Below are 19,867 nucleotides of genomic sequence, written 5' to 3'. Positions count from 1 at the left end.
GCCTCAGCCTCCTGAGTAGCTGGGCTTACAGGCATGTGCCACCATGCCCAGCTATTTTTTTTATTTTTAGTAGAGATGGGGTTTCACCATGTTGACCAGGATGGTCTTGATCTCTCGACCTCATGATCCACCCGCCTCAGCCTCCCAAAGTGCTGGGATTACAGGCTTGAGCCACCGCGCCTGGCCAGCTTTTTTCTTAATGAAAAATAATGCCAGATAACAAAATAAAAATAAAATGGCACTTGAAGAAAGTAATTTCTAAAGTATGTTTGAAAATTGGCTTAGTATTTTTTTTTTTTTGAGATGGAGTCTCACTCTGTTACCCAGGCTGGAGTGCAGTGGCACAATCTCAGCTCATTGCAACCTCTGTCACCTGAGTTCATGATTCTCTTGCCTCAGCCTTTCAAGTAGCTGAGATTACAGGCACCTGCCACCATGCCTGGCTAATTTTTGTAGTTTTAGTAGAGACAGGGTTTCACCATGTTGGCCAGACTGGTCTTGAACTCCTGACCTCATGATCTACCTGCCTTGGTCTCCCAAAGTGCTGGGATTACAGGCGTGAGCCACTATGCCTGGCCAGCATAGTAGTTTTATTTATAATGTAAAAAATAAAATAAAACACACGCTTTACTACAAATATTGAACCTAAGTTAGAAAATTTTTATGTAGCCAAACCATGACTTTAAACTCTATTTACATTGATGGCAGTTAACTGGGCTGCACGCCGCACCCATGTGTGCAGCAAGCAGGACATGCAGGCAGCCTTGCTCACGGGGCTTCAGAGCAAGCGCACGGTCTTCCCGGTCACCGTCAGGAAGTCATCATCTGCCAGGGCACGCAGTGCTTCTTCAAACATATCTTTGGTAATTGCCTGTGGAGAAGGGAAAGAAAATAAGTATTTCACACATCCCCTCCTTTACCTGTGAGAGACACGGTAATTTTAAACTACCACCCGGAGTCTTCTCTTTTTGATGGGTATACACATGCCTTATACTCTAAATCAGGAGTGGCGTGTCCAGAGAGTCCATATGGTAGAGCTGGCGTCTGTATAGTCCACGTTGTAACTATCAACTCTGCCTTCTCAGTGACAACACAGCCATGGAAAGTGAACCGGTGCTGAAAGCCAGCATAGTTCTTCTCACTCAACAACTCACCTTACTTATTTACAAAAGAACACCTGAGTATTTCATGCCTAAAACAAACTTCTTTTTTTTTTTGAGACGGAGTTTCGCTCTTGTAACCCAGGCTGGAGTGCAATGGCGCGATCTTGACTCACCGCAACCTCCACCTCCTGGGTTCAGGCAATTCTCCTGCCTCAGCCTCCTGAGTAGCTGGAATTACAGGCACGCACCACCATGCCCAGCTAATGTTTTGTATTTTTAGTAGAGACGGGGTTTCACCATGTTGACCAGGATGATCTCGATCTCTTGACCTTATGATCCACCCGCCTCGGCCTCCCAAAGTGCTGGGATTACAGGCATGAGCCACTGCGCCCGGCCTAAAACAAACTTTTATTTGTAACAACTATGAAAAGGGCCTAACAATTTTTTTTTTTTGAGGCGGAGTTTCGCTCTCGTTACCCAGGCTGCAGGCTGGAGTGCAATGGCGCGATCTCGGCTCACCGCAACCTCCGCCTCCTGGGTTCAGGCAATTCTCCTGCCTCAGCCTCCTGAGTAGCTGGGATTACAGGCACACGCCACCATGCCCAGCTGATTTTTTGTATTTTTAGTAGAGACGGGGTTTCACCATGTCGACCAGGATGGTCTCGAACTCTCGACCTCGTGATCCACCCGCCTCGGCCTCCCAAAGTGCTGGGATTACAGGCTTGAGCCACCGCGCCCGGCGCAATTTTTTTTTTTTAAGACAGATCCTCGCTCTATCACCCAGGCTGGAGTGCAGTGACGCGATCTTAGCTCACTGCAATCTCCGCCTCCCGGGTTCAAGCAATTCTCCTGCCTCAGCCTCCTGAGTAGCTGGGATTACAGGTGCCTGCCATCATGCCTGGCTAATTTTTGTATTTTTAGTAGAGACGGGGTTTCACCATATTGGTCAGGCTGGTCTCGAACTCCAGACTCTGTGATCTGCCCACCTTGGCCTCCCAAAGTGCTGGGATTACAAGTGTGAGCCACCATGTCTGACCAACAATTTTTTTTTTTGGGACAGAGTTTCGCTCTGTCGCCCAGGCTGGAGTGCAGTGACGCAATCTCAGCTCACTGCAACCTCTGCCTCCCAGGTTCAAGCAATTCTCCTGCCTCAGCCACCTGAGTAGCTGGGATTTCAGGTATGTGCCACCACACCCAGCTAATTTTTGTATTTTTTTTTTTTTTTTGAGATGGAGTTTTGCTCTTGTTACCCAGGCTGGAGTGCAATGGCGTGATCTCGGCTCACCGCAACCTCCGCCTCCTGGTTTCAGGCAATTCTCCTGCCTCAGCCTCCTGAGTAGCTGGGATTACAGGCACGTGCCACCATGCCCAGCTAATGTTTTTGTATTTTTAGTAGAGACGGGGTTTCACCTTGTTGAGCAGGACGGTCTCGATCTCTCGACCTCGTGATCCATCCGCCTTAGCCTCCCAAAGTGCTGGGATTACAGGCTTGAGCCACCGCGCCCGGCTAATTTTTTTATTTTTAGTAGAGACAGGGTTTCACCACATTAGTCAGGCTGGTCTCAAACGCCTGGCTTCAAGTGATCCACCTGTTTCCATTTCCAAAAGTGTTGGGATTACAGGTGTGAGCCACTGCGCCTGGCCGAAAAATTTCATTGTGATTATTTTTTGATGATGGGCTTAGGGTTCATCTTCCTTTTCTTTATTCTTATCTATATTTACTTTTCAATAAACAAATAAAGGTAAAAAACCAAAAGCATAAGGAAAAAAAGAAAGCTCTATCAAACAAAAAATACATATAAACACTTACTATGTCAGATTGCCCCCGAATGTCTTCAAAAAGTTGCTGGTATTTTAGAGATGGTATTTTGCCCTTAGATAAAATAAGCTTTTTCAATGCTTCAGCTAATTCTTCTTTCCGTTTACGAGAGGTGGCACTCATCCCTGATTTGAAAAGAAATCAATGAAAACATTATTGCTATGTTTCAAATTCTCAAAAACATTCCTTTGGTAGTATTACCTAGAAGGGTAAGGGGACAGGGGCTGAGTACATTTGAAAGGAATGAGTTGTGAATGATTTCAGATTTTCTCTAAGCTACCAGTTGCTAGATTTTCTCTAAGCCACTAGTTGTTCCATGGAAACAGTCTACCTATTTATGCAGCAAGCAGCTGCTGCTGCTTAGGAAACACACAACTTCTTTAAAATGGGTTAACACAACTGGCCAGACAGCCAAGGAGACAATCTCCTTAAAACTATACACAAACTCTGTATCAGTGAATATTTTTATTAAGAGATGATTAAGGAGCAACTTTCATCAGATTCTCAAAGGAGTCCTAATCCGAAGAAGGTTAAGAACTTGTTTCAGATGATTTAGCTGTTAGCTTAAATCTAACATATGAACTACTCACATGTTGAAATTATTTTCAAAAGCTTTTCCGTTCACTGAGAATAACGAACCTGTAGTAAGAATAGATATGTCCACGATGCCAGTCCGGGGGTCAGTTGCAGACTGCTTCAGAGCTTCCCGATGGAGGCGTTTGGCCTCTTCCACATCGATGGCTTCAACTTTGTTAGAAAATCTTACTTTAGCATGGGCTTCTGCTAAGCGGATTAATGATTCTAGCTGCCGAGGGTACGCGGAAACCATTCCACGGCTACTGCCAATCTTCCTCATATCTACATAAGCCTATTGTAGGTAGAAAAACAAAAGCAAACTTCCTTGGTGATGAAAGGATTTGAACGAAAGCACATTCAACTATTTTTTTTTTGGAAGAAACTATTAAAAATACAAAAATCAGCCAGGCATGGTGTGCACACCTATAATCCCAGCTAGTTGGAAGGCTGAGGCAGGAGAACAGCTTGATGATAACTTCAGTTTTGTGATTGAATTTTGAACACTCAAGCTTCTGTTAAATAGACTAAACTCAGATCTGGTCCTGGGCCCCAGAGCACATCAGATGGTACGTCTACAGAGATTTCTACAGAAATTCCATGTCCAGTGAGCAGTGGTGGGTGAACATATTCCAACTGGGAAACACTCAGGAAGACTTCTTGCAGAGGGTGGCATCTAACGTGGCTTTAAAGAACAGAGATGGACATGGTGTGACAGAGGAAAGGCATGTGGTGTGTGGGCAGAAGAGCAGGCTCTGAGGACTCATAGGGCCAATCAGGGCCTGTCTGAGAAAAGCGCTCAGGGACAGTAATCCTGTCTACACCCCTGGCTAGGGATCCACTTGATGGGACACAAAAGGATTGCTGGGAGAATGTTGCAAAGGTAAGTTGGATCAACTTCACATACAGGTGACACAGTCTTATTTCCTCATGAACCACCCCAAGACTATGACACAAAAAGTTACATAATGTCTGCAACTTTCATCTTAGCATTTTTGGGAGCTCAGTTAGGATGTAAAGTTCATCAAAGCACCAGGAAGCTGTCTCTACTAAAAATATAAAAATTAGCTGGGAGTCATGGTGGGCACTTGTAATCCTAGCTACTTGGGAGGGTGAGGTAAGAGAATCGGTTGAACCCAGGAGGTGCAGGCTGCAGTGAACCAAGATTGCACCACTGCACTCCAGCCTGGGCAAAAGAGCGAGATTCTGTCTCAAAAACAAACAAACAAAAAACAGTATGTTATTAACAAAATAATTAATGTTTTCATAATTTTGTTTTTTACCCATCAGCAGGAAAATAATGTTTTTTTTTTTTTTTTTTTCGAGACGGAGTTTTGCTCTTGTTGCCCAGGCTGGAGTGCAATGGCGTGATCTCGGCTCACCGCAACCTCCGCCTCCTGGGTTCAGGCAATTCTCCTGCCTCAGCCTCCTGAGTAGCTGGGATTACAGGCATGCACCACCATGCCCAGCTAATTTTTAGTATTTTTAGTAGAGACGGGGTTTCACCATGTTGACCAGGATGGTCTCGATCTCTCGACCTCGTGATCCACCCGCCTCGGCCTCCCAAAGTGCTGGGATTACAGGCTTGAGCCACCGCGCCCGGCCAATAATTAATGTTTTAAAGGAGATGGCTGGGCAGTCACATTAATGCTGTGGGCTACAGGCACAGTAAGCCTTTTCTCAGCTGGGTTACCTCGATGAGAGCCTGGCTGGCTTCCTCACTTAGCCGTGGCATGATGGTGCTGTGTGCATAGGCAATGTAGTCCTTCAGGACCGCCATGTCCAGGAGCTCCTCGTCTGCCTGCTCCTCGCTCTGGTAGTACAGTGCGACCAGGTGATGAGCCAGACGCCTATCGTAGGCTTCGTCCTGAGGGTCCAGCATGAGGAAGATCAAGTCAAACCTAAGAAAACAAAGTAAAAATACTGTTTTTTTCAGCACTGGGAGGCCGAGGTGGGTGGATCACCTGAGGTTGGGAGTTCAAGACCAGCCTGGCCAACATGGTGAAACCCTGTCTCTACTAAAAACACAAAAATTAGCAGTATGCCTATAATCACAGCTTTTCAGGAGGCTGAGACAGGAGAATCACTTAAACTTGAGAGGTGGAGGTCGCAGTAAGCCAAGATTGCACCACTGCACTCCAGCCTGGGTGACAGAGGGAGACTGTCTCAAAAAAACAAAATGAAACAACTGTTTTTCTAGTTGAGACACCAATACACCTGCAAACAATGTATTAAAGACTGCTCGAGCACCACAGATGTGCAGTGAATGTGCACCCTGTGAGCGCCCCCAGGGAGAAGCGTCTTTGCCTGGTCTGGAAAGAGCCTTCGTGTGCATCCATCCAACCTGCTCACCCTGTGCTGTCCCTTAGGTCTGCCCAGGGAACGACTAGGGACCAAGCAGATGAGTCAAGGGAAGACTTACTTCCCTTAGGGAAAGGTTACTGTAATTTTGATGATAGAATTTCTTTTTCTTTTTTTTGACATGAAGTCTCACTCTGTAGCCCAAGCTAGAGTGCAGTGGAGCCCTCTCAGCTCACTGCAACCTCTGTCCCCCAGGCCCAAGCAATTCTTGGGCTTCCTCAGTCTCCTGAGTAGCTGGGACTACAGGTGCCTGTCACCACACCGGGCTGATTTTTTTAAAAATTAGAAACGAGGTTTCACCATATTGCCCAAGGTGGCCTCAAACTCCTGAGCTCAAGCGATCCACCCACCTCAGCCTACCAAAGTGCTGGGATTATAGGCGTGAGCTACTGCACCTGAATGATGATGAAAAGATTTGAATGAAAGCACATTCAACTATTTTTTTTTTGGAAGAAACTATTAAAAATACAAAAATCAGCCAGGCATGGTGTGCACACCTATAATCCCAGCTAGTTGGAAGGCTGAGGCAGAAGAACGGCTTGAACCCGGGAGGTGGAGGTTGCATGAGCCGAGCGCACCATTGTACTCCAGCCTGGGTGACAGAAAGAGACTCCATCTCAAAAAAAAAAAAAAAAAAAAAAAAAAAGGCAAATAATTAAAACCTAAAATCCGCTTATGAGATATGTCCAATATTTGTAGTGGGGCTGAGAGTGAAGATTATGTGACTGCTCTTTAATGAATCTAACTTTTCGGAGCCTCATCTACTGTACAGAGTTGTCCTCTGCCGATTCTCAGTGGTGGCTTTAGGACTAAGGGTAGTGAGTGACAGCCATGTGAAAACAGCATGGGATTGAGATACCCCAAATGGTTCAAAAACAAATGAGAGCATACACCATCCTTGCCTCGAAAACCCATGACCAACCAAATTTGAAACATCTTAATCAGAGTGAAGAGTTTCCATTAGCAGTTGCTGAATCTTTTTTTTTTTTTGAGATGGAGTTTCACTCTCGTTACCCAGGCTGGAGTGCAATGGCGCGATCTCGGCTCACCGCAACCTCCGCCTCCTGGGTTCAGGCAATTCTCCTGCCTCAGCTTCCTGAGTAGCTGGGATTACAGGCACGCACCACCATGCCCAGCTAACTTTTTGTATTTTTAGTAGAGACGGAGTTTCACCCTGTTGACCAGGATGGTCTTGATCTCTTGACCTTGTGATCCACCTGCCTCGGCCTCCCAAAGTGCTGGGATTACAGGCTTGAGCCACCGTGCCTGGCTTAGCAGTTGCTGAATCTTAGTAGCTCCTTTTCGATCTCATCCTGAATATTATACAAACGAACAAAATAAAAATCTGTTTTAATACCTTGATAATAAAGTGTGAGGTAGCTGGATGTTTTCAATGGTTGTTTTTTTCGGATTCCACTGAGACTCAATGGGATTTGCTGCTGCCAGGACAGAGGTGCGTGCATTGAGCTGACAGATGATCCCAGCCTATTAGAGAAAACAGTGCAGTTAGAAGCCACTCTCTGACACTAGCAATAACAAGCACTGCCTTCGCCTGATCACCTATTAAACCCATATTCCCTCTGCTGCATTTCTACTGCCTGAGCCATGCTGCCCTCACTGACTTCAGCAGTTCACCTGGATAAGCCCTGTCCTCAGGTTCATGTCAAGGACTGAGTTTAGATGAGTGCGTGCTATACCCACGTCTTTTTCAGAAAGCAAGCCCCTTGCAAGAGCTTTAGGACAAACTCAAGTTCTTTGAACATGACACCAGTGGGTTGGTAGAGTAAAAAAGACAAAACTTGATACCCTGTAGAAGATACATAGAGATTTAGCTGAAATATGATGTGAAAAGCACTTACCGATCTCCCCAAGTTAGAACCAAAGTAGCACAGCACAGTTACAGATGCTGTCTTTCAAGGATCCACACACTTTAAACATGTCCGCGTTGACAGTGGAGAAGGCGACTTACCTTGGCAATGGACAGAGTCTGCTGTTCCATGACTTCATGCAATACAGATCTTGTACTTTCGTTCATCTTGTCGAACTCGTCAATACAGCAGATGCCGTTGTCACTCAGGACAAGGGCACCTGTCTGCAGGACCAGCTGCCTTGTCTCAGGGTCCTTCATTACGTACGCAGTGAGGCCAACTGCACTGGAGCCCTTCCCAGATGTGTACTGGCCCCTGGGGACCAGGTTGTACACGTACTGCAGCAGCTGGGACTTGCTGGTACCGGGGTCGCCACATAGCAAGATGTTGATCTCGGCCCGAAATTTGCCCCTTCCTGTGTGACTAAAATCCTTCCTTGTCCCACCAAAGAGCTGAAGCAAGATTCCCTAAAATATCAAACACACAGACATGTCTGAACATTCATTTTCTGCATAATAACTGAGACATAGTTTAAACTTTACAGATACTTTTCTCTTTTCAAGAACTACAATTAAGAAATAGGAAAGCATAAAAAGGCTCGTGAAAGTGCTTGATGTGCTCTAAGTTATCACAGACCAATTTATTCATCGGCACCTATCATTGCGCCAGAATGGTGGCCATCCAAGTCCCTGTTCTGACACTGTGTGGCCTCTTCTGTTTAGAAACCTAAGCTCAGAGCAGAGATGTGGACAGACAATGCTGTGATTCTCTTCCACAAATGGCACATCAGGATGCCTGCACCTGCTCTAACAGGCCACGACTTATGCCCTTTATGGCGGAAGGCTCGAGGGATGGAATGGATGTTTATACTATTTGATCCCAAAGAACTGTAAATCCCAATGCCTAGTTTAAAATCCAGTTACCTTCTTTATATCTTCATGTTCATAAATGCTTGGAGCCAAGGCTGAAGCAAGCCTCTCATAAATGTCTGGTTTCCTGGAAATCTCCTTCAGCAATTCCACACGTTTCTCTGAAAAGAGTTTCTGTTCTGCTTCTTCATCGAGGCCATGCAGACGTTTTGCATCCGTTTTCCGATAATGAATGACATCAATGTGGGTTTTGTAGACAGACTTCACATTACTCACTCTTGGATTGACTCGAATAGGCACTGCTCGATAGATGCCTGGGGGCACAACCAGGAGATGCACTTTTACTTTCCCATGTCTTCCTCTGAGTGGCTCAGCAACGAGCCTAGGCAACAAATGCATTAGGGTGAGGCACTATACTGGGCTGGCCCTGGAGGAGGTGAGCTTTACTATCTCCTCCATGACCCTCCCAAGCCCCGGACTCAGTCCCACATTGCAAAGCTCCCGCCCCCTCTGAGCAAGTGGGGAAATGGCAGCAAGAAACGGACAAACTCGAAAGAACCCAGGTTGGCTGGGTGTGGTGGCTCACGCCTGTAATCCCAACACTTTGGGAGGCTGAGGTGGGCGGATCACCTGAGGTCAGGAGTTTGAGACCAGCCTGGCCAACATGGTGAAATCCCGTCTCTGCTAAAAATACAAAATTAGCCTGGTGTGGTGGCACGTGCCTGCAATCCCAGCTACTTGGGAGGCTAAGGCAGGAGAATCACTTGAGCCTGGGAGTTGGAGGCTGTGGTGAGCTGAGATCATGCCATTGTACTTCAGCCTGGGCAACAAGAGCAAAACTCCATCTTAAAAAAAAAAAAATGGGAGAAAGAACCCAGGTTTCTGCAAATGATGGACCTGAGGATGTGTTCATCTGGGTCCACTTGTCAGCAGTGCTCTGGGGCGGCTGCAGCTATGTGAGCACGCTCACAGGCATACAGTTGCTCTGAGGGTGAAATGGACCTGCCGTGCTTCTAGTTCCATGCTGGGTTCACTGTGTGTTCGATAAGCAGTATTTTTGCTTCCCTAAGTTGAGTGTACAGAATCTGCCTAGCACTTACCTGACTGCAACAAAATGCTAAAATCCTCCAGCCACTGAGACTAGACTAGGTCCTCATCTCCTGCCCCACAAAAGCATGCCAATCACATCCTCCCAGAAGCCAGTCTCCCCACACGAAGTCTCATATGATATTCATGTTTTCTGGGTTTCACATCAGAAGCCTTGGACTTCAGGATGATTCTGGCAGCTTTTGGAGAAAGTCTGACCCTTACCCCTTACAGCTATCACAACGCAATGGCACCGAGCACTGTCCTTGTTTATTTAGTGGGTCAGCGTAATTCTTGTTTAACACAACAAATCAGTTTACACACATTCTTAGAATATATGCTACTCTTCACTCCAATACAGACTAGGGATAGAAGATTATGTTTAAAGAGACCCGTGATGATCTCACAGAACAGCATTGATACTTACTTCATTTCTACACAGCACTTTCTACAGCCCCTTGGCCCCAGACAACTCTCACACATGTATCATCACATTAACTCCACTTTGTAGGTTAGGAAACTAAAATATTGGACTAATACTTTTTTGAAGGTTACAGGGTGGCAGGACTGGAAATGGCGCATGTCATTCACTAAAGACTACGCATTCTTTCAAATTCTCAATGACTACAAGTACTTTTACAACTGAAGACTGCTAGTGACAACTGTGGGACTTTACACTGGGGAAGAAACGGGGAGTACTGCCTCATTGAAAACAGGAGCTGATGTACAGCATGCCCCAGGCCCTCTGCTCAGGACCAGATCCAGGCACTCCCTGCCCATCAATGAAGACTATGCTGCCGTCTCCCTCGCCCCCAACCAAAATCCATTGTTCCTCTACAGAATCAAAAAGATTGCCACACTCATGTGGTGCTGTGCTAACAGCACTCTCATGGCAAGAGGGGACCTGGGTCCTGGGTCATCATTTACTGTGGCATCTGCGCTACCGCAGCCTATGTGTCTCTGAACCTCACGTGCTTTTGCACATGGAAACAGGTGCTCTTACCTGTTCTTCTCTGTAATACACAAATGTTAACCCTTGGCTGTACATTTGGGAAACAAGTAAACATTGTTTAAAACTCTGGCCTGTGGGCTGGGTGCAGTGGCTCACGCTTGTAACCCCAGCACTTAGGGAGGCCAAGGTGGGTGGATCACGAGATCAGGGGTGGAAGACCATCCTGGCTAACATGGTGAAACCCTGCCTCTACTAAAAATGCAAAAAATTAGCCAGCTGTGGCGGTGTGCATCTGCAGTCCCAGCTACTCTGGGAGGCTGACGCAGGACAATCTCTTAATCTCTTGAATCCCGGAGGCAGAGGTTGCAGTGGGCCAAGATCGCACCACTGCACTCCAGCCTGGCAACAGAACAAGATTCAGTCTCAAAAAAATTAAAAAACAAACAAAAAAAACCCACCTTCAAGGTCGCACAAGGGCACTCCAGCCTGGTGGCAAAGTGAGACTCTGTCTCAAAAAAACAAATAAAAACTCCAGCACTGGTGATACTTCTCTGAGCTGCTGGCGTAACTCAAAACTTGACCCATTCCAGCCGTCTGAGGCTGTTCTCTCATGATTCGAACAGTATGCACTAAAGACACACATAACTCCAGGATACTGAGATAGCAAGAGGCGAGTGACCTCAGGAACCATGAGCTCCAACACTCAAGTTCAGGAAGAACTGAACAGTATCATACTGCTGGGCTGTGGGACTCAGTTAAAAAGGTGGCAGACAAAGTGGGGATATATCCCACAGTCTCAAAGACATGCAGTGACAACAGGAGGCAGAACTCGCCCATTCCAATCAACCTGGGACCGAGCCCAGTGACTCAATGAAGTGCAGCACTGAAAGCAAGACACATGCTCACATGCTGGCACAAACCTACACTCTTACCTGTAACATTCACTCTGTCCCCAGGCTGAACCTTGTCAACGAGATCATTGTGAGCAAAGAGGATGACGGTGTGTGGTGTCTGCCCTGCAGGCATGTCTTCCGGAGACTCCTGAAGCTTGATCTGAAGAGCAACAGAGAACATGTGGGCCACAGAGAGTGCAGGGGGACAAAATCTGCATGTGTTTGTACTGCTTTGTACTATGGTTGCCACCCCTTCTCTTGCAATCCCTGTTTTTGCCATGTAAGTCTATGATACGTATCTCTGCATGAATGTTTGTCCATGTTTCTCATTATTTAAGAAGTTACTTCTAGATCTCCTGGGTGAAGCAGCACACTTTTTCTATTTTATCTCAGCTCACTGTAACCTCCACCTCCTGGGTTCAAGCGACTCTCCTGCCTCAGCCTCCCGAATAGCTGGGATTACAGGAATGTGCCACTACAGCCAGCTAATTTTGTATTTTTAGTAGAGACAGGTTTTCTCCATGTTGGTCAGGCTAGTCTTAAACCTCTGACGGGTAATCCACCTGCCTCAGCCTCCCAAGGTGCTAGGATTACAGGTATGAGCCACCACGCCCGGCTGTTGCACACACTCTTAAGACTGTCAGATGCACCTGCGCACCTCACAAACCCTGCCTGTGTCCACTCAGCTAACAGGTGTCTGTGGTGCACCTGGCTTGTGCCAGAGCCCATTCTAGGTGTCAGGGACTCCAAAGTGAACAAAGTTCCCTCCCTCATGGAGTGTGGGGGCGGGGTCAGGGGTACAGATAGTACACGGAAAAGTGAGCACATAACATCTGACAGTGGCAAATAGAGCAAAGAGCAACAAAACAGGAATGAATACAGGAAGCTGCAGCGGGGGTGGCGGAGATGCTTTTAATAAAGCAGGGTCGAGGAAGGCCTTCCCAAACCAGGTGCCCTCGGAGAGGCCTAAGGATGCTGGGCTTTTCTCTAAGCCACTTTGGGAGCCCTGCAGGATTCTGAGAATAGGCCATGTGCCTGCCTTTCTGTCTCCAGCTCTCTGTGCCATGCAACAGTAAATGAGCTGTGCACACATCGTCACAAAAACTCAAATCCTGTCCTCCCACATCAACTTGACAGTTACAATCACGATAAATACGCACTTTTCTACCTTCCCCTCACTTATTTCTGTATCATTTTAATAACTTCATCTTAAATTTCATGAATAGAGAGGAAAAAGATCAAACTTCTTAGACAACAAAATTTGTGAAAAAAATTCAGAAAAATTCCTCCATCCTTCACTGATGGAAAAGCTGCAGAACGACATTTAACCATGTATTCTGATCTTGAATGTTTAACGTTTACAGTAGAAAAAGATTTTCTTTCATGGAAATATGGTGTCTCTGATAACGAACATTGCTACTGGCAACAGCCCAGGGACAGTGCCCGAAGCAGGGGCTTTGCATGCTCTGTGCAGTCAGGTGTGCTCTGTGCATCCACAGGCCACTAACAAAACCCACACCATCAGAGAGGGATGGAGCTGGATGACATTCGGGAAGCAAGGCTCAGGGTCCAAGTGACAAGTTAAAGTGCCCTTTTGAGCATACAGACAGAGGCAGAACAGAGGCAAAGCACAGCTTGGGGGGCCAGCGTGGCTGCGCACCATCTGCTTATCGGAGAAGAGGGAGCGGTTGTGGATGAGTGCCATGCTGTGAGTGGTGTGGCAGCGCCCGCAGACACTGGGCTCTGAGATGCGGCCGCGGTCCATCTCCACCCGTGTCGTGTGGGCGCACACTTGGCACTGGAAGAAGGCCTCCTGCATCTCGGGAATCAGCTGGGATGTCCTGATCACCATGCCACTGATGGTGATGAGCTGGTCGATATCTGTGAGGGGAGAGAGATCAGCACACAGGACCTGAGGTGAAGAGGTCCAGGAATGGCTGGGATCATAAGCAGGCACTAGGTGCCCATGAGTCTGCCTAGGGTGCTCTTTCTGTGTCCAGTCTTCTTCAGGGTACATCTTCAGAAGACTCTCAAGCCCAGCGGATCTCTGGCTCTTTCTTCCTCAGGGTCCCTGTCCAGCAGGCATCCCCTGCTCCCTTCTGTCTGCCTACCCTGCTCTCTGCCTCCCGCCTCACTTACGCAGCCCTCTGTATGTCATCCTGCTGTCTCAGGGAAAAATCCAGATGGTACGAACTGAGTCCTGACCCTAACTTCTCTCTATGTACGTTGTCTCCTCTATAGAATAGGGTGATATCAGCACCCACCCCAGAGCTGAGGACTGAATGAGTCAGTGTACCTCAAGCCTAGTAAGAGCACCTGGAAGAGAAAAAGCCTTCTGTGCTTCCTAATCATTACTATTCACACAGGAGGACCCCTTAGATGGTCTGATCTTTCACTCTTTGTTTCCTCTATGATTTGAACCTTCCCTGACATACAACTTTCCCCCTTTGAAGGTCGTACTGCCACAACTAATTTCCCCTGCTGGTTTCAGACAAGCTACCCCGTATTGGTCTGTGGTTAGCCATTGTTAGCCATAAACATCACCCTATCCTTCCACTGATTCATGAGACCTCTACAATTTGGTTGTTTTTGAGATGGGGTCTTAACCTGCTGCCCAGGCTGGAGTGCAGTGGTACGATCACAGCTCACTGCAGGCTCAAGTGAGCCTGTCACCTCAGCCTCCCAAAGTGCTAGTATTACATGTGTGAGCCACTGTGCTTGGCTAATTTCTTAATTTTCATTTTTTTAAAGAGATGGAGTCTATGTCACACAAGATGATCTCAAACTCCTGCCTCAAGTGATCCTCAAGTCTTTAAAATACATACATATATATTTTTGGAGACACACCGTCACCCAGGCTGAAGTGCAATTGTGATCTTGGCTCACTACAACCTCCGCCTCCCAGATTGAAGCACTTCTCTTGCCTCAGCCTCCCAAGAGTAGCTGGGACTCTAGGAGCGTGCCACCATGCCCTGCTAATTTTTGTATTTTTGGTAAAGGGGTTTTATCATGTTGGCCAGGCTGGTCTCGAACTCCTGACCTCAAGTGATCCACCTGCCTCAGCCTCCCAAAGTGCTAGGATTACAAGTGTGAGCCACTGCGTCTGGCCTTAGAATCTAATTCTATCTTCCTTCCACCTATTTACAATTCCTTCCTGCCTCCCTCGCCACTAATCTTTTACTTTAAAATGCAATTCGTTAACTTTTGAAATCAGTTGAATACTTGGCAATTTCTTGACTTCTACACTACGATAATCTCCAGTCTCACTCAGGCAATCTTTGTGTAACAATGCCTTGCCTCTGAAAGTTTAAACGCACCCCTCTTACCCAACCAAACAGCGCTCTACCTCCTCCCGTGTTCCCAGCATCAAGATGTCAGGAGCCAGTTTCTTAAGAGAAAAAAAAGATTCCTCCTCATGTTCACTGGCTATATTACTTTGTTACTGATTTGTTTGTGCCCTTAGCACATTTTATTTAGAGATATTTATTACTTTTTTTTTTTTTGTGAGACAGAGTTTCGCTCTTGTTACCTAAGCTGGAGTGCAATGGTGCGATCTCGGCTCACCGCAACCTCCGCCCCCTGGGTTCAGGCAATTCTCCTGCCTCAGCCTCCTGAGTAGCTGGGATTACAGGCATGCGCCACCATGCCCAGCTAATTTTTTGTATTTTTAGTAGAGATGGGGTTTCACCATGTTGACCAGGATGGTCTCGATCTCTTGACCTCGTGATCCACCCGCCTCGGCCTCCCAAAGTGCTGGGATTACAGGCTTGAGCCACCGCGCCCGGCTGCTTTTTAGCAGCTTTCATAGTGCAATCTTCATACGTGGCAAATATATTTGTCTTATACTTTCACTCCTGTGGCCACTATCTAGGTTACGGCTTAATGCCCCGTGTTTTAGCTATTGTCCAAGTTTACTAACAGAACTTTAATATGCCTTGTACATTAGAACCCCCACAAACTTCAACAGTGGCAAAATCTCTTTTCCTCTAAAGGAACTAATAGCTCCTTATTTACTATGGAATAAAAATTTAGATTCTTTTTTTTTGTTTTTTTGAGACAGGGTCTTGCTCTATTGCCCAGGTTGGTCTTGAATTCCTGGCCTCAAGTGATCCTCCTGCCTTGGACTCCCAAAGTACTAGGATTACAGGCATGAGCTCCCATGCCCAGCCAAGTCCTCTCTCTTATAAGAGAAACTTCAATTAAATTTAAAAAGCATAGTGGATTCATAATTATATAGGATAACTGAATCTGCATTATTTTGTCAATTTATAATCCGTCACCTTGACTACCACCACCAATGACTTCTTTCATAGTTTCCTGATGAAACAAGGCTATTTTCATGCAAGGCATTTTCCTTCCACAAAAATAATCCTATGAAATACGTTACCTTCCGGATTCAGGTTTCTCATATTCTTAGTCTTCAATGCGTTGAATGGTCTTACTTGAATCTGATGTTCTAAGATTGAGTCAGGGTAACGGTCAAAGAAGATCTCATTGACAGCCATGTCGAAAGTTGGAATAACTTCCTGTAAAATAAATTATCAAGATGCCAGGATGTATTTTTACTCATATCTCAGTGTTAAATACAATAAAACCACGTTAGAGTAGCAAAGCATAAAAACAAGACAACATGGCATGCCCCCGCAAATGTTACTCTACAGAATCATTCACATGCTGTTTTCAAATTTAGGTATACTCAACTATCTACCTCTGTATACTCTCATTTGGTTTCATTCAACAATTTACGTGAAAGTACCTTCTCGACCAGGCATGGTCGAGACCATGATTGACCTCATGATCCACCTGCCTCGGCCTCCCAAAGTGCTGGGATTACAGGCTTGAGCCACCGTGCCCGGCCACAATGGCATATTTTATGCTTTCTAGTAGAAGAAAATATTTTTATCTCATATTTTCATTATCTTCCCCCCATAATGAAATGATATCAAAGTAAGCTAAATTATATTTATTCAAATTTGTTAACATACAGTTCCCATTTTACAAATGAGGAAACAGCTTTTGGTTGGCTAAGGAACTTGACCAAGCTTATGCAGCTAGTAATCAGCAAAACCAAGACTTAAAAAAAACAAGTCTGCTTTCCTCCAAAGCCTACACCCAGAGTCAACAGAGCTGATATTTCATTAATAAAAACAAATCTGAGAGCTAGAAGTAAAAGTCTACAGTATAATAAATATATGATTTTAAAGCAGAAAGTATGCAATGCGTTTAAAATATTTCCATTTAAGATAACTTACTTCATGAAACCCAAGAAGCTATCAGTTGTAAGATTCATAATTTTTCTAGAGAAACACTGCCAATTAAACCATAACCTGTCATTGATAATAATACAAAAGTCACTTTCGGAAACATTAAAGTGTGAAAAAAAAAAAAGTTCATCCTAAAAAGAAATGATACATGGTTTTTTCTTTTTTTTGAGACAGTTTCACTTTGTTGCCCAGGCTGGAGAACAGTGGTGCTGTCTCAGCTCACTGCAATCTTCACCTCCTGGGTTCAAGTGATTCTTCTGCTTCAGCCTCCTGAGTAGCTGGGACTACAGGCCCCCACCACCATGCCCAGCTAATTTTTGTATTTTCAGTAGAGATAGGGTTTCACTGTGTTTGTCAGGCTGGTCTCTAACTCCCAACCTCAAGTGATCCACTTGCCTCGGCCCCCCAAAGTGCTGGAATCCTAGGTGTAAGCCATTGCACCCGGCCAAAGGAGATGATACATGGTTTTTCTTAAAGTGTTTGTGTACACTTTCTTCATTACTGAGGAATTTCTGTTATCTGGAAACATTCTTTCTAGACAGTTACTAAAATCCATCAAGGTCAAAGTCAAATTCTTACCTGTGGGTAAGAGATGAGCTGTCTGTACATATTTTTGTCAAATGATTTGATGTGTTCACAGTTTACATTTAAAAATGGCTCACCAATAACATTAATCTGTAAGATAAAAATAACAAGTTATATTTCGCTAATGTAATCATCTTAAAACACGTAACTGGAATTTAAAGAGAATTCGATTACCTCTCCAAGTCGTTGCATGTATATAGGTTCAGTAATATCTATGCCAACATTTTCTTCTTCTTTAGCCAGAGGGTCAATAAAACGCTGAAGAAATCTCTTCAAATGAAGAGAAAAATATTAGGCACATAGCATTTGGGAACAAGCAACTATTAAAAACACACAAAGTCATGAGTATGTCACTATCACGAGACAGAAATAAATAACATTTTTTCTTCCTTTTTCTTTTTAAAATTTTAATTTAGAGATGAAGTCTCACTACACCAGTCAGGCTGCTATCAAAAACTCCTGGCTTCAAGTGATCCTCCCACCTTGGCCTCCTAAAGCGCTGGGATTATAGGTGTGAGCCACAACAGTAGCTCTTCCTAAACATCAGACAGACATCAGTAATTCTAGGCCACCTACAAATCTGCCCCTAGTCATATGGCTACTCAGACATGGGTTACAAACACCACTGTCTCTGAACATTTTCAGAACCCAAACAAGAATTTCAATACATAGAGCTCACCTGAAAATTTTCTTTGCATGCTGCCACGTTTACATCTGTTCCCCAGATCACCAGCTTTTGGCCGAGAGACTGCTCACTTGCCACCATATCTTCTGCTGCTGCCTACACAGAAAAACAGGACAGAACCATGACAGTGAAGTTACCCAAGTGATATCCGCCGTAAGATGGTTTCGGGAGACTGCATACTTACCCCGTCAGACTGCAGATCCACTTGCAGGCCCTTCTGTGCGGAGCCCAAGTCAGGCCTCTGTCTCACAGGTGTGCCTCTAATACCACTTCTTGGGGTTCCCTCTACCCGCGAGCTGGGAGTGCCATATGTCAGTGGCGAACTAACATCAAAGTCAAGAGGGATAGCTATAAAAACAAAATTAGGTGGTTTATAACGAAATTCTGGTGGCATATCAAAACTTCAAACTACAGAATGTTGTCTGTTGATCTATGTAATCTAATCTCATCGCAACAGTAAGCTGAATTATTTATTGTAACCTGCGGTGGTTGAAACTGAGCACTATTAAATGTCCTATTAAAAAAGCACAAGAGAAGCTGCTTCCTCTGCTCACTAAGCCCTAAAACTACTATTCCCCCAGCTCTGTTCTTCAGGTCCTCTGGTTCAGGACATGCTCACGCATGTGCAGAGGGGATGCTTTAGGCACTATGACAACCACTGTTATCAAACTAGTAAACCCGAGCAGATGAAGCATCAGCTGTGTATCAGGCACCTAGAATAACCTAGATCTTCAGACGAGCACCTGAAGAATGCATTTGGGGAGGGCTGGAAAATAACGTGTCCTGCGCGGCAGGGCTCTGCAGGTCTGCTCCAGGCGAGGTTGGCATCGGCTGCAGCTCCCCGGTGGAGGTGGAATCCTCGCCTCTACGTCTCTGAGAGGGAGATGACCTGGCATCCTCACTTCGAGCTTGTGTCACACAAAACAGAAAAGACGGTCATGAACTTTCAGATCCGGCCTTCCTGGATTTGTCGGTCCTTTGGGGCACTATTGACCCACCACTGAACCAAACCAAACGGTGACATATGAGCAATCAGCACCCAGGCCAGGACTGCTGTGTCTGTGCGCATCACGGGGCAGCGCCCCGCCCGCGCACCCACCCAGCGCTGCCACCTGCGGCGGGAGAGGGCGGAGGGCCCGCGCCAGGGGGCCGTGGAGGGCCGGGCTAGAGGGACTCACGCGTCTGAGCGGGGGTGGCTCTTCCACGCCGGCTGCCGCGGCGGCTCGGCGTCGACGCAGGGGATGACATGGTGCTCGGAGTACCTGCACGATAAGGGTAAGGTCGCACCGCGCCGCGCCAGCCGCCCGGCCTCCCCACCCTGCCCCGCCGCGCGGACAGCCCCGCCGGCTCCGCGCCACGCCCTCCCCGCCGGCGCGCGGTTACCGGTGAAAAGCGGCCGCTTGCAGATGCTCGCAGGGCTCCGGGTACACCTGGAGGGTCGAGCTCCCAAACCGCGAGACCCAGAGTTCCCGCCGGCGGCAAAATCGTCTCCGCCCCTGGCGGCGCCTCACCAATCACAGCGACGCTCGCGCGTGGCTCCGCCCCCGGGAGGCGCCACTGCGCACCGATAGGGGGGACACGGCAGCGGGCCTCGCTCAGTACCCCCTCGGTCCAGATGGTCTGACCCCCTGCGCTGCGGCGTTTTCGCGGGAAATCTGGGTCCGGCAGTACCCGTTCTCGGGGGTGTGTTCCTCCAGTGTTGGCTGGGGAGCATGTGCTTCTTTATCGCTTAAGCGTTTTTGACTAATAAGGACATTACAGATGCATTTGTCACTTTAAAAAAATTTAAAAAAAAGCTAAGGACGGGGC

General features: G+C 46.5%; 1 protein-coding gene across 1 annotated transcript; it reads right to left on the bottom strand.

The window, feature by feature from the left end:
* Positions 1 to 626: 626 nt before the first annotated feature.
* Positions 627 to 19,550, bottom strand: MCM4 (minichromosome maintenance complex component 4). The gene is made up of 17 exons (XM_039464630.2): positions 19,442 to 19,550; positions 19,237 to 19,320; positions 18,802 to 18,966; positions 18,243 to 18,406; positions 18,053 to 18,154; positions 17,548 to 17,643; positions 17,368 to 17,463; positions 15,912 to 16,050; positions 13,185 to 13,405; positions 11,564 to 11,684; positions 8,648 to 8,907; positions 7,826 to 8,191; positions 7,214 to 7,341; positions 5,189 to 5,396; positions 3,562 to 3,790; positions 2,914 to 3,047; positions 627 to 871 (listed from the first exon to the last, which is right to left on the bottom strand). Exons 2-17 carry the CDS (start codon positions 19,304 to 19,306, stop codon positions 779 to 781), a joined length of 2,592 nt encoding a protein of 863 aa, XP_039320564.1. The 5' UTR covers positions 19,307 to 19,320; positions 19,442 to 19,550; the 3' UTR covers positions 627 to 778.
* Positions 19,551 to 19,867: the final 317 nt, after the last annotated feature.

Source organism: Saimiri boliviensis, chromosome 15 (assembly GCF_048565385.1).
Source record: "Saimiri boliviensis isolate mSaiBol1 chromosome 15, mSaiBol1.pri, whole genome shotgun sequence".
NCBI lineage: Eukaryota > Metazoa > Chordata > Mammalia > Primates > Cebidae > Saimiri > Saimiri boliviensis.
The sequence above is the reverse complement of the archived record's forward strand: the minus strand, read 5'-3'. Positions and strand labels throughout refer to the sequence as shown.

What these genes read in the sequence shown, in the direction of transcription:
- MCM4 (XM_039464630.2), bottom strand. Translation starts at nt 19,306, where the DNA reads ATGTCATCCCCTGCGTCGACGCCGAGCCGCCGCGGCAGCCGGCGTGGA. An exon ending in TCCCCAAATGCATTCTTCAG is followed by an intron (nt 18,407 to 18,801) that starts GTGCTCGTCTGA and finishes TTGTTTTTATAG; the next exon opens with CTATCCCTCTTGACTTTGAT. An exon ending in GGACAGAGTGAATGTTACAG is followed by an intron (nt 8,908 to 11,563) that starts GTAAGAGTGTAG and finishes TTGTGCCCCCAG; the next exon opens with GCATCTATCGAGCAGTGCCT.